This window comes from Aythya fuligula, chromosome 17, assembly GCF_009819795.1.
Source record: "Aythya fuligula isolate bAytFul2 chromosome 17, bAytFul2.pri, whole genome shotgun sequence".
NCBI lineage: Eukaryota > Metazoa > Chordata > Aves > Anseriformes > Anatidae > Aythya > Aythya fuligula.
In genome coordinates this window covers 2,425,108-2,439,041 of record NC_045575.1, presented here as the reverse complement: position 1 = coordinate 2,439,041, position 13,934 = coordinate 2,425,108, and the positions used below count along the sequence as shown (strand labels likewise).

Below are 13,934 nucleotides of genomic sequence, written 5' to 3'. Positions count from 1 at the left end.
TTACCCACATGTGAGTGATGCAGCACACAGCATATAATAGCTTGTGTCAACTGCGATTACTGGCTTTTAAATTCATGGGAGGAGGAAGCACAGAGAAAGCACAAAATCTGTATGTGATTCCCATCAGAGCTTTCTTTGTGAAGTGCACAGAAGCTGGAAGCATTTCAATTTCAAATTTTCAATTTCTGGCTCAGAAAGCAGTACTCTTAATTTTTCGTAGAAAAACGAAAAAAGCCTATCGTTTTAGTTTGTATGATAAATATTTTACCTGGACCTCTACTTTCCAAATGCAATGAGATAAACTGAACTGGTATACGCTGCAAACAGAACTTTTTCAGCCTCTCAGAAGACAAGTTGTTCACATATAAAGACACTTCAGGTTTCCTTTCCTGTAAAGTTTAGAGCAACAAAAGGAAAAAAAAAAAATAAGCACTTTATCTGCAAAAGGCTGGGCTTTTCCCAGGCATTGAAATAGAGAGTGTAGTAATTTGACACATTTTAAGAACCTTTGGAAAATACCTGCAATCAGTAAAGCTGAGGTTTTTGGAGAATAGGTTCAGTCTCTGAAGTTATCTTATCAAACACATGCTGGAATGTCACTCCATCACAAGTGTTTTCTTAGATTCTTGAAAAGATTGTTTTACTGTGCATCTTACATGGCTAGAAATACTTTTTCCCTGCATTTATATAAGGGCAAACAAATGCTTTACCAGCTTCAATGAATACTGTTAAACCAAACCAGTGCTCCCTCTGCTGGCAATGTATATGTACAGCCATTCCACCTGTAAGTCGCTCTGAAGACAGCTGAGAGAAGGGAAAAAAAAGCATTAGAACAATTAATAAGCAGAATTATAACACTTCTAAGCTTTGTCCTTTCAGAAGTTCTTCAGATAATGAGAACTGAGCGGTATGGGCAAGTTCTGTTTTAAGTAGCTACAATCATTTTAACAGCTTCTTGTATATAAAAACTTGAACCCAATAGTTGTGACCTTTCCTAAAATAATCAATCAACTCTATCCACCCTCATTTTAATCAGCTTCTTTTTCCTAATTGTCTTGAGTGGCTCATTTCCAAAAGCAGCAGTTTAATGGTTTAGGAATCCAATTAAAAAAAGATCTTTATAAAAGCTCATTTATTAAACCTCTGTACATAAAAATGAACACATATGTACAGCAAGTTTACATGAAGAAGGATGTTACAAAAGATACAGTGGTAATTAAAACCGACCCACATAAATAAAAACTTATAAAAATACTTGAAATGGTGAAGATAATGCTGGTAATCCCTGATCATTTTCATCCAATTTCCAAGATTTTGATGTGGGAAATCTTAACATTAGCACTTCTTAAAAACATTCTGAATATATTAAACTTATCTACAGGATAATTAGCAAAATCTATAAAGTATAGATTATTATACAAAGAACAGATATAAAAAAAAAAATCACCAATCCACCTGAAACTCAAGGACAATATAATTCTTAGCCGAAGTAATGAACAGCAAAACAACAAATTCCTCTTCTTAGAGTTTCATGTATTGGCAAGAAAACTGTTCTTAACAAATCTATAGTCCTGTTATTTCTTAGTGGAAGGATGCAATTTGGGAAAATTCTTGCGTATTTTCTGGTTGCATTGGTCCTGGTCAAGGTGGAAGTCCTGTATTAACACTTCAGTTTCAAGGAAGAACAGGGCAGAACTGTATTTGTCAAGATATTCTCCTTCCTACAAAAGGATGAGGAAGGTTATCTGAGTTTGTAAAACTGGAGGAGTAAAGGGTGCAGGAATTTGGACATAATGAAACAAAGGAAGACCAGTTAAACTCAAGTCTTTTTCTTTTGCTGGTTTCTTGGGGAGTTCTTTAACACACTTCTTATTCGAAGATACACACCTGTTGATTCTGCCATATTTTCAAATTCAAATGGTGTTATACCTACAGCAAACTTGCTCATATCAGGAACAGGACTTGAGTTTTTTGTGGATGATTCAGTGCTTGTCACCACTTTATTACCACCTGCATTTTCTCCATTGTTAACTTCACAGTTGGGAGCAGGCATGGTGTTATCCAGCATGCCTTCAGAGTCTGAATTATCAGGATTTTCCTTTAAATTAAGTAAATTATCTTCTGCATTAGGACCAGTTAAAGAATGTTCATTTTCTGATACCTGTTCGCTGACACTAGAAAGCTTTGTTTCCACCGTAACCATCTTTTCAGATGATCTTACTTCTGCAACAAGATCTATTTCGTTCCTAGACGGCGATGATGTAACAGAATTTCCAGTTAAAGGTGTATCAACAGGGATATCAGAGTCACTGTTTGTGCTTTCTGCCTGCTCCAGTGCTGCCCAAATTAACCTCTGCTGTTCCTCTAGCTCTTCCAAGGTTAAAGTATCTTCATCCATGGTTGAATCCACTATTTTTGGTTGAGGAACAACATCACTGGAAGGATTCAATGGTGGAGTTGTCTTAGGAAGAGGAGGGTGGGTGGGTGTTGGAGGCTGAGTTGGTGTAAGACTTTGTGGAGTAGGTGGAGGCGTGCCTTGTGGTAAAGGAGGAGGAGTTGAAATCAGTGGAGGTCCAGGTGGCAGTGGAGGTTGGAACTCAAAACTGTTATGAGCTTGAGATCTTTGAGATGCTTCGACATCTGGAAACAGATTAAAGAACAGCTATTAGAATCTGAAACCTGACTAGGACGAGATTCAAGTGTGCCGATACTCTGAATAACTAGGACACTAATATAATCCCATACCTGTTTTTCAGCTGAGATACAATAAACTTTTTGAAGGTTTCAACATCCACTGAAACTATCAATGCTAACATTTTAATTCAGAGAAGTTACTTTGAAAATAAAAATTGAAACTAGGGAAAAAAAAAAAAAAGCAGAATAACTATACCGGAATCTATGTCCATGTCAGCTACTGTTTCTTCCAGGTTGTCTTCTTTTGGTCGTTTTGAATGATGAGAACTTGATTTCGATGCAGGCCTTTTATTGCTAGATTTTGGACTTGGCTGAAAAGAAATTATCCAGGAAAACAGAAGAAATTAGAATTAGATTATGCAATGTAATATGTCCAACTATAAGAATAGGTTTAAAGCAATTTTGTAGTTATACAACTATTTGACTGAGTTTGTAAACTAGACACTGAAGTTTAAGAAATTTAATGAAACTGAACATAACTGAAATTTTGCTTAGGTTTACATGGCAAAGGAAAAGATTGTGTTTTCTCAAGTCACTATATTGAAATTACTGTATATCATGTCTACAGCAAGTAAGTTCTTCTCTTATTAGGGAAGTCTGGAACCAAGACCACTTTTAGGCTGTAAAAGTTTACAGCTTTTTTCATAACCGTTTAAAAAATACTGCACAACTGTGATCTGCCTATGAACACTGAAAAAACGGAATTTACTCTAAACATGAAGCTCTTTTTTTGTTAGAACAGATAAGCCAAGATACTGACTATCTGACTGGTTCACTGCAGTGGAAAAAAAAAATCATTACAGCGTTACTGTAAAACTAACAAAAGCAATCAGGATTTCACACCTGGTAGTTTCAATAAGAAAGTCTAAATGAAGATACAAAGAGAATCATTGGCTTCGCTAAATACAAGAAAACCTTTTTTTTTTTTAATTAATAATATTAAAATATATTTACCGCATGAAAATTAGTAAGGTAGTTAGCAAAAACCTCCTTCTGTTGAGATGGCTGCATGGGTATGGAACCAAATATCTGCCATTCCTACAACAATAAAAAAGAGAAATAAGGCTGAATGATGCGTATGATTGGCTAAAAACATGACAGGAAAAAATTAACAGAAATGCTAAGACATTAACAAGCCCAGACAAATCTATTTTCTTGTCATAAACCTCATTTAACAGGGGTAAATAGAACTTAAATACAAACTTTTGGCCAGAGATTGCGCACTGGTCTTATGCAGCTTTCTTTAGTCAAAAATTGTGGGAACACCCACAATAACTTTCATATTCCAAGAATATTCTGAAAATGTAGACAGGGGGAATGAAGAGGCACTCACACTTTAAGTTTTGTCTTTATGAGAAGCCCAAATATCTCCCTAGGCTCCTGTTAGCCTCATAAAGGAAATAAATACCCCAGAAGCATGGTCAGACATATCAGATAGATACCATATCAATTACCTCAGCAGCTCCCGCCCCCCAAATCAAGCACTTAAAAAGCTGTTGAAAGAAAATCATCAGATGCAGAATGCATAACATTAAACTTAACATAACATTAAACTTAAGTTGCTAACTGCAATGACTGTTACTCAGCACGCTGTTCAGAAAGAGGGGAGAGTCACTTACATCTGGAATCCCACTTGGAGTGGAGATATTAAAGCCTGGATAGTTTATCAACTTAGAGACATCATAAGTGACACGTCTTGGTTGACGAGATCCTTCATCTTCTGTTCCATCATCATCTGTAACAAAGTGCAATTATTATTGATGCTAATTAATGTCACTGAGGAAATCTACAGGATTAAGAACCCATGTTGTTTTTGGTTTTTTTTTGAATACAAGTAATTACAATAATACATGAAGGCTTTGAAATCCACAAGGGCAGTAACAGAGACCAAACCTATCAGATACGTGCAAGAAGCTACCCCTAAAACCTGACTGGGTATTCATAATATTACTAACCTTTATCTAACATTACTAGCCTCAGAAATTGGCATCAGGACTGTTCTCTGGGATCTGGCATAATGTCGGTCATTAGTAAAAACCTGGTAAATTACTCAGTAAATTGGGTTTTCAAAAAGATGTTCTTTGCCTGCTGGTAGGCTTCTTAGGCTTGTATCAAAGGTTGATTAGAGTGAAAACACACTGACAAAGTTTCTTAATCTATTCAATCATTACAGAAGGAGCTATTTCACTGCCACAGCACAGACGGATGAAAGGGGAGTATTTCTTATATGACTGTAGAAAAGAAAACGTGATTTAAACTTTTTCACTCTTCCATAAGGATGATGGTGGTTTACAAACTAGGTACTTGTACTTTGTCTTCTGAAAGGAACGCAGCAAGCATATAACCCCCATATTGAAAAATGCATTCCCAAAGCACATTCCTTACCTTTACCATCATAAAGTGCAAGTCCTGAGTACTCCATTTCAGCCTCTTTGAGCCAACCTGGTGGATAACCCAGCTGACGCATGCGATATATAAATGGAGGAAGACTCTTAGCTGTGACACCAAGAGCATCTTGAAGTTCCCCACTGAGTTTAAAAAAAAAAAAGTCCATAACTGAGTTTTGACAAAAGGAAATTGATATCCTGTTGAATTTTGAATTATCAAGTTGAAATGATTTAGCTGAAACTATTTTGTCAGTCAACCCCAGAAATAAAAACTTTAGGTCAAAAAAAAAAAACAACTCTGATGTCAAACATAATGTGTAACACATCCATTTCTCATATGGTTAAATACTGTACGAGAAGCAATGCTACTCTGAGAACTTAGCTCCTGACTTATTATTACCCATGGTTCACTGCCTTAACTGTAGCTATCAGGACAGGAAGGGTGAAACTTAATGCAATACTAAATGTATTAATGTTTTCTGTAGAGACTGCTATGGCCAAATTATGTTTTTTGTTTGTTTGCTTTTAATATTTTGAATAGAGAGTCAGGGTTATTAAATTAGCAATAAGAGTTATGGTTTGAAAAATGTGCAATTTGTTAAACAAAATTTTATTGGGTGAAAAAATTCAAACATAATACACCCACAGTTAAATAGGACTCGAGAATAACATTTGGCATTCCAAAGGAAGAAAAAGTCATTCCAGAAAAGCATTGCAACAGCTAATGAAATGAAAAGAGATACCTAATGACTCCTGGTTTAAATTTTCCAAACCTCTCTTCTACTTCTTCTGCATGATAACGCTGCTGAAAATTCTGATTGCTTGCTTCACCACAAGCTTCCATATACTCCTTTCTCTTCTCACTTATACGAGCTGCATTTCGTGGCTTAAAGATAATATAATTGGGAAGTTTAGGTTTGAACAATTTACAGTTTATGCTTGCCTTCACCCAGCATAAAAATGGTACTCCTTGCCCTCAACAAGCTTTTTTTTTTCCCCCCACATGGCTAAGTTATATCAACAACTGTAATGAAAACTACATATCAAACAAAAAAAAGGAATATTTGCATTTAATCTAATGGCAAACAGGAGGAAAGACTGAAAAATGTCCCTAGATAAAAGGAGACATTCAGATCATTATGTTATGAAAAATAACTTACATTCTGATTTAGCGAGTTAGAACTTAGATGTATGAACAGTATAATTTATTCAAAGGAGACGAATAATTATTTGTACATCATGACCAATGTATCTAATTTTTTGAATGGTGCAGTTATACGAAACATTTCTTGGAGAGAGGCAGTCTTTTAAATACTGATGTAGAGTTTACCTTTGGACAGTCTTTCATTTGATGCTCTTCAGAGCCACAATTGAAACAATGCGGTTTTGGCCTGCTTAAAAAATGCAGAAGAAATTATTAAACCCCCAGATCATTATTCAATGTTAAATGCACTTAATTCTTTTAAACCTTATTGGATTTTTAGTCTTAGACTTTGAAAGAGAAAAAAACTTAAGTACTGCTTGTTGATTTCATATGCTGTCATCTGCTTTTCTTAAATGGACTACTTAATATCAATCTTAAAAAAGAGCAACAGAATTTTGTTTCACGGTCCTAAGTAGAACTCAAGAATTGAGAAAACACAAATACAGCATTGTAATCAATAAATAATGCATGACAGTGTGTGGAGAAGAAAAAACTGAAATTATAGCAGAAAAGCAGTACTTCCAAGCAGAAATAAAGTTTTTATATTCCATTTAATAGAGATCTATTCCTTTAAGAGGGAATAAAATAGTAATAGAATAATTCAGGTTGGACCTCAGGAGGCCTACAACCCAGGTTCCCACTCAAAGCTGGGTCAGCTACGAGATCAGACCAGGCCATCAAAGGCTTTATCCAATCAGGTCTTGAAAATCTTCAAGAAGGGAGAATGCATAACCTTCCTGAACTACATGACCCAGTAGTTTACTCTCCTAATGGTGAAAAAGCTTCTCCTTTCATCACATTACAGATAAAATTCACTGATGGATTTCTGCTTCTGATTAAGTATGTAAACATTTCATTTATTGGCACTATTTAAGCAAACCAAAACATACGTTCTAAAGCTGATGATATGTCCAGAAGAAGGAAAGAGAGGATGTTAAAACAAGAATTTTAAGTCTAGAATACAGATAAGGAATCACTCAACTTAATACTATTGTAGTACAGCAATACCCGCATTTCTCTTTTCATTCTGGTATCATCAAAGGTCTGACAGTTTTTACAAAACAGAGAATCAGCATTGCAGAAACAAATAGAAGAGCATGACTACTACTTTGGAACATCCTTGTCCACAGTTTGAACAAGTTATATATATATTGTGAAACTGCGTACTGAAAACCTGAAATGGAATTTCAACTGCCTTCAAGATTAATTTTCCTTGTAAATTCATACCATGGGAAATATTTTCAACATTATAGGAGGGAATATCCCAATCTCTTAACAAGATTTTAGAGGAAGGCTTTTTACTGAACATTCGTTTTATCAAACTAGGATGGGAACCAGAAGCAGAGATGAAAGGGTGACACAAGAATGAGCATCCAAAGTGACACCTGCCCTCCCTGTGAAGCATGCCTTCTGCTTCATCTTTACCTAGTATTTGAACACAAACATTCTGCAGCAATTCAAGTATTTTATCACTATTCCATACCACGAGAACAACCCTTCAATCTGCCTTCCCTTCAGCTGGTAGTATTTCTAAACAAAACATAGTTGAAGTCAACATTTCCCTTCATCTTTGAAATTCCTGATAAAAGCTTGCATGGCTCTTGTTGCAACTGAAATCAATGACTTCAGATCCTACAAAGACCACACAAGCTTTCAAGTGGAAAGTCAATTAACTTCACTTCTTACCCTCCCATAAAAGCTATGCAATCAACTCTTAGGATCCCTCTGTCTTACTAGTCTATAAACTAGTCAGACAGGAGATTGTTCTGCAACATAGTAGGAACAATGGTAGTACACCAGTGCAGGGATGACAAAGCAATCACTAAAAAGACAAGCAACAGAAGAATAGACCATAAACAACTTTGGAAAGTTTTTACACGTCCATTATAGGCCCTTCCTAAATAAAATGCAGTAAACCACAGATACCCACTGACTGCAAAGCTCAGCACTGTTTTACTTAAACTCATGGCTCAAGTATGTTCAATGGTTTAGCATATATGGGAACAAACAGTATACATCTGAACTTTTCAGCTCAAAACTTTATATTTAAGAGTAATACAAACCTTTTTGGTTTTACTTGTATTTCTTGTCCATCTAGGGAGAGAATCTGGCTGAAAACTTGATGATATCTTTAGATTTCAATAAGGAACTGCTACTGGATGAAGCAAAATTTCAATCTCATTTAAAATATCAATGGTAACCTACTGCTGCTTTGAATAGAATACTGACTCTTCTGGATTAAATTACAGATGGGTGCTTAAAGTCAATAATTTAGAAGTAAAAACTACAAAATTATATCCACTTTTAAGGTGGGCTCATATCATTTTCTACTAACCAATTTCTATCCGACAACCTATTCTGTTCCTTTTCAGCACTTGCTAAAACTAGAATTCTCTTGTTGATAGGCAAAAGTATCACACTAATGATTTTGATATACTTTATATCAATCTTATTAATAATATACTTTGGTAGAATTTCAAAAATATAACTTCTCAACTGAGCGTAGACAGGTCATGTCATATGCTACTTGTGTTTGCATTTTGACTGCAATTTATCAGCTGCTCTGCCTATTTGTCTAGAAAACTATGAGGAGAGAAGAGGCTCCCAAGTGAGCCGGCATGGAAAAGACTTAGGTGGTTCAGTAAAGTTCAGAGGCACGTCAGTTTCCAGAATCTAACAGTTGTTTAAAAAAAAAAAAAAAAAAAAAAAAAAAGCAGATGCCAGGTACTAGTCAAATTGACATTAATACTTCCGTTATTTAGAACCATGGTATCTGATACACCATGTAACTCACTATTTAGGCTCAATGTCTGCAGGAGCTGTCAAGAAAGGTGCAGTAAGTACATTTAAAGAGTAATACCAAAGCAAAGCTGGCAGATATGAAAGTTTAGCCAGACTTAACTTTGCATTTTAGGTACCTAACAGGAATTTCTCCTATTTCCTCGATTTGGAGGTTGAGAGATGGTACAAGTACCATTTGGAGTAGGATTGTCCCAATGCTTTACAACAGAGGCAGCTTTCCAAATATAAAATTACAGCACAGTGCATACACAGTCAAAGGCAGGCACAAGAAAACCCAGGTTAGCTGGCTTATAAATTTCCAATTTTTCTTCAGATACAAATAATATTTTAACACTACGAAGCGACCTTTATTCCAATTCTTGATTACAGAAATGAACTGTGAAACTGTCTCCTCTCCAGACACTTTTGGGAGAGGAAGCAATATTAGGAAACTGGGGAGATGAGATTACTTGAACAAGCTATTTCCTCATTCTTATCAATTAAATTTTGTCATTTGACTGCAATATAAAAAAAATTCTCCAGTATTTCTCTCAATCACATCTTTTAAATAATAGCTCTTGTACACAGCAGAGAACCAACTATAAAATGGATGCAAGTTAAGAGCATTACATAATTAGAAGACTTTCCTCCAGTTCCCAAGATTGGCAAAAAATCACCTTATAGAATATTCAAGTTGGCTGAGCCCTTTTCTTCTCCTCTAGAGGGAAAATGCTTATTCATATCTGGAATGAGCTTTCATTCCAAACCTGACTGCAGACTGGCCCAGGAAAGTTCTAATTTCACATGATGTATTTACAGGGATATAGCATTCACCCTTCCCAAACATAAGTCTTCTGAAAATCAGCGAGCCAATCATATCAAAATACATATATACTTTGAGGAAAAAAATCCACTAATTCTTCATTAAAGTTTTTCATCTCTAACTGATATGGTTTTGATAGCAATGTACGATGTACTGAAGCAAAATTGAATTCAATTTACCAACTGGCATTCTTTGGATTTGATAAACAGAAAAACCCCTTGTTTTAGGAAACAGGATACTTAGGTATTTCCCATCCTTCTGTCAGCTGTGGATTCTCATTTAATAAAGGCTGTCCCAGTTTATCGAGACAAAAATTGGTAAAATACAGAACACTTCCTACAACCTGTAGAAAAAAATTCAGAAAATTGTCAGAATGATGTCAGTATTTAGGTCAGATTATTGGTAGCATTTCTAAAAATTTACACCACTTGAAATTCTTCCAGCTTTTTCACCCGCTCTGTAAGAATTTACAAATAATACACACCCACACCTGTACAAATCAGCATTTTTTTTCCATTGATATGGCCAAAACATGGTGAACTTAACCATTATTACATTGATAAATGGAATTTAATGATGAGATCTTATTTAATGGCAATGTATATTAAGTACGTAGAATGAAGACCTACCATTGAAGAGTATATAGTCAAAAACTTACACTAAAAGCTTCCTTAATTTTTTTAACAGAATTAGAGCTTGCTGGTTTACAGTCCTCTTCCAAAAGAACACTGGAGGGCTGACATAAAAAAAATGAAAACAATTAATTAGAAATAAGTGAGAAGATCTCCTAAATTAATCAAGTATATAAGAGGCACAGAACATGCAGTACAGCTACTATTTTTTCCATGACACATTAGTTAAATAGTAGAATAGAAATATTTATGTAAATGACAATGCTTTCCACAGTCCAAAATACCATACGGATCATTTCTTTGTATCTTTCTCTTAGTTTCTAAGATTAAAAAAAAAAAAAAAAAAGAAAAAGAAAAAGACAAAGATGGGCCAAACATTATCAGATGCGTACATTTAGCTTGTACCTAAAGAACTTTTCTCAGTTATTTGAACCAACTTATCACCAAGCTTATAAACAAATTTCAATGCAAACAACTTTAAGGAAGTTTTATTTTTTATAGAAAGGATTTTTTTGAAGAAGATCTACTGCATGTATTTGATGGTTCCCTGATTTGCATTTACGTAGGAAAAAACATCTAGAATTCAGCTACTTAATATTGAAATTTTGAACTTTTACACTGCTACCACTATAAAGATGTGAGAGAAGGAATGCCTAGTCATAATTTGAGCTTCACAGTACCTGTGGTTTAACATTGAAGTGCGTTTTTTCTTGTTCACCTCTTTGTTGCTCTTCATACTTCTGAACCAAGTTAAAAACAAAATCTTCAATTTCTTGATGATACTGCCTGCAACAGAACGAAGAATTATAAGAAGGTGAAGAAATAAGCAAGGCGAAAACATATACCAGATATCTTTTTCCAAGAACCTGCCATTTACGACTTCTTGAGAATTTAGAAAAGGAGCAGTACTCCTAACTGCCACCAACACAAATGTGATAACCTACTAGGAAGCACACCATTATTTTAGCGTGAAAAAAATAATAAAAAAATGTACATATAGGCAGGAAAGGTTAATTTGCTGTATTTACCAACAACACTCATGAAACTTAAATTGTTATTCAGACTCACTTCAAGCTCCTGGAAGTCACACTTCATTTCATGCTATACACATTGCTAGTAAAAACAGCAGACCGCTTGTCATATCGTTAACTCTTAACTTTTCTTCCCTGCAAACGTACCAGGTTTGTGTTACACATTCTTTCGACAAACACTAATATACCCAAACAAAAACCAAACGCGGCTTCCTGTCAGGACTTTTTCTTGAAAGGTAAAAGTACTTACTTAGAAATGACATTGTTCATAAATAAAATCTGCAACAGAGGTCCATCGAGTTTAGAGCTGTCCACTGAAATTCCACTAGAACAGAACAGATAAAAAATAATGGTTACTGCATTAGCTTTACTGTAAAAGCTCTCTATCCTATTTGTTGTAACAAATAGTCTGTATTCTATAAGCAGAGGAACGTTTGGCCAATCCAAGTTCTATTATTTTAATAAGTTTCTGTTCTCTTAAACAAAAATCCTTCTCCTACTCCACGCAAATCATGCATGTTGTTGGAAGAAAACAAGACAGACATTTAATGACCAGGCACTGCTTTGTAAACAGCAAAATAATACTCTTATTTTACTATTTTAACATATTTGTTCTTACTGCTTAACTTCACAAAGAGCTGTTTCCCTAAAGGCCACATCAGTTACATAAACAGACAGATCATAACGGCATGCACAGAAAAGGTTACAGCACTACAGACTAAGTTTTTGATACTCGAGTCTGAAGGACTTTTTCAAGGATGACAACAGCAATTTAGAAGCCCAGTGTCAGCAGAGTGGGGGACGCAGGCAGGAGGTTTCTAGATTTTGCAAAACACGCTGCAGCTATTACCAGTCACAGAGTACCAATACTGCAAACATACACAAATCATACAAAGCATTGTAAGCCGGCATTAACGTACCTGGGACGAGTCAGAATGTTCAGCTTCCTTTTAAGTTCCTGATGTTAATTTCTTGTTAAGGAACATTACTTTCTTCACAAGACACAACCACACCTTAATTAATTGCAGAGTTGAACAAAACACCTAACAAAAATCCCACAGAACAACAAATCTTTCATCTCACTGCACAGAGGATTATTTACAAATCCACCTGTTGCTGAAAAAAACCCACACCATAAAGTGCATATGTAAGAAAATATTTGATGTACTGGTTTCAGCTAGGATAGAGTTAATTTTGGAAAATTAAGAAAAAAATGGTCTAGCTGTGTCAATCCAAAAAATTCATTACCGACACTATGCCTGAATTGTCAGATCACCGGTCTGTTTTTAAAATCCCTATACTCATGACAAGAGTCAAAAAATACACTCATAAAAAATACAGTAAAATACACTCATAAATAGAAAACAAATAAATAACTACACGAACAACTAAGAATAACTAATAAAATGAGTATGAAGAAAACACCTCAGATTGTACCTGCTATCCCAACAGCTATGCGACCTATCCCAACAACCCTTTAAGGAACCAGTCACAATTTAACGGTTTAATATTATTTCTAGCTAGGTTAATAATGGATCTTCAAGGTGAGCGTGCAACTATTTGTTTTCTCTATACAAGCAGGAAGGAGTAGTCCAGCACTAAGTGCTTTAGCAGCCATCCCAGAACTCAACTACCTCCTCTGCCAAGGGAGGTGCCGCTAGTACACAGCTGAGTATCCTGAGGGTAAAAATCCGAGAAAAATCCGAGGAAACTCCACAGAAAACTCGGGTGCGAACTCCCTCCTCGGCGCCCTTCGGGAGGCGCAGGGCCCCGGCCCGGAGCAGGCCCAGCCGTTCCCGTCAGGATATTCTCCGCCCGGAGCCGCCGCACCGTCTCCTCACAGCCCTGCAGCCGCTCTCGCAGCTCGGCCAGAGCCCCGCCAGGTCCCTCCTCCTCCTCCTCTTCCTCCTCCTCCGGGCCGAGGCGAGGCGGCGGCGGCCCATCCTCTCCGTCGAGCTGCTCGAACAGCTCGCGGTCGCCGAAATCCACCTCAGCCGCCATCTTGAGCCGCAGCAGGAAGGGCGGGGCTTGGCGGGAGCGACGGGCAAAGGGCATGGGGAGCCGCCCCAGCGCGGGGCCGGAGGACTACAACTCCCGGCATGCAACGGCGCCAGCTCGCCGCCGCAGCTGCCCAGCCTCGAGCGCTTTGCCTACTGGGAGATGTAGTCTCCCCTCGCTTTGCGTGCCTGAGGCGCAGTGCACGCTGGAGGCTGTAGTTCTGCGAAGGGCGGGTTTCCCCAAAATGGGGACTCCGCCACCTGGAACTAAGAGTTGAACCCTTGTTTTAGCCCCGCTTTCTTACCCCTCCACTTTTTTTTTTTTTTTTTTTAAATTTTTATTTATTAAGTGGGGGGGCTACGTGGAATGTGTGGAGAGAAAATT

General features: G+C 36.7%; 1 protein-coding gene across 2 annotated transcripts; it reads right to left on the bottom strand.

Moving 5' to 3' along the window:
• Positions 1-1,115: 1,115 nt before the first annotated feature.
• On the bottom strand, positions 1,116-13,577 carry ZCCHC8 (zinc finger CCHC-type containing 8). 2 transcript variants are annotated; one of them, XM_032199185.1, is made up of 14 exons: positions 13,361-13,577; positions 12,473-12,515; positions 11,803-11,877; positions 11,202-11,307; positions 10,548-10,625; positions 10,129-10,232; positions 8,349-8,414; positions 6,412-6,475; positions 5,825-5,967; positions 5,080-5,222; positions 4,314-4,429; positions 3,649-3,732; positions 2,891-3,005; positions 1,116-2,640 (listed from the first exon to the last, which is right to left on the bottom strand). In XM_032199185.1, the coding sequence occupies exons 1-14, from the start codon at positions 13,551-13,553 to the stop codon at positions 1,820-1,822; spliced, it is 2,151 nt and encodes a 716-aa protein (XP_032055076.1). In that variant the 5' UTR covers positions 13,554-13,577; the 3' UTR covers positions 1,116-1,819. The 2 variants fall into 2 exon arrangements, with proteins under 2 accessions (XP_032055076.1, XP_032055075.1); XM_032199184.1 differs by having other exon boundaries at positions 6,412-6,472; positions 13,361-13,553.
• Positions 13,578-13,934: the final 357 nt, after the last annotated feature.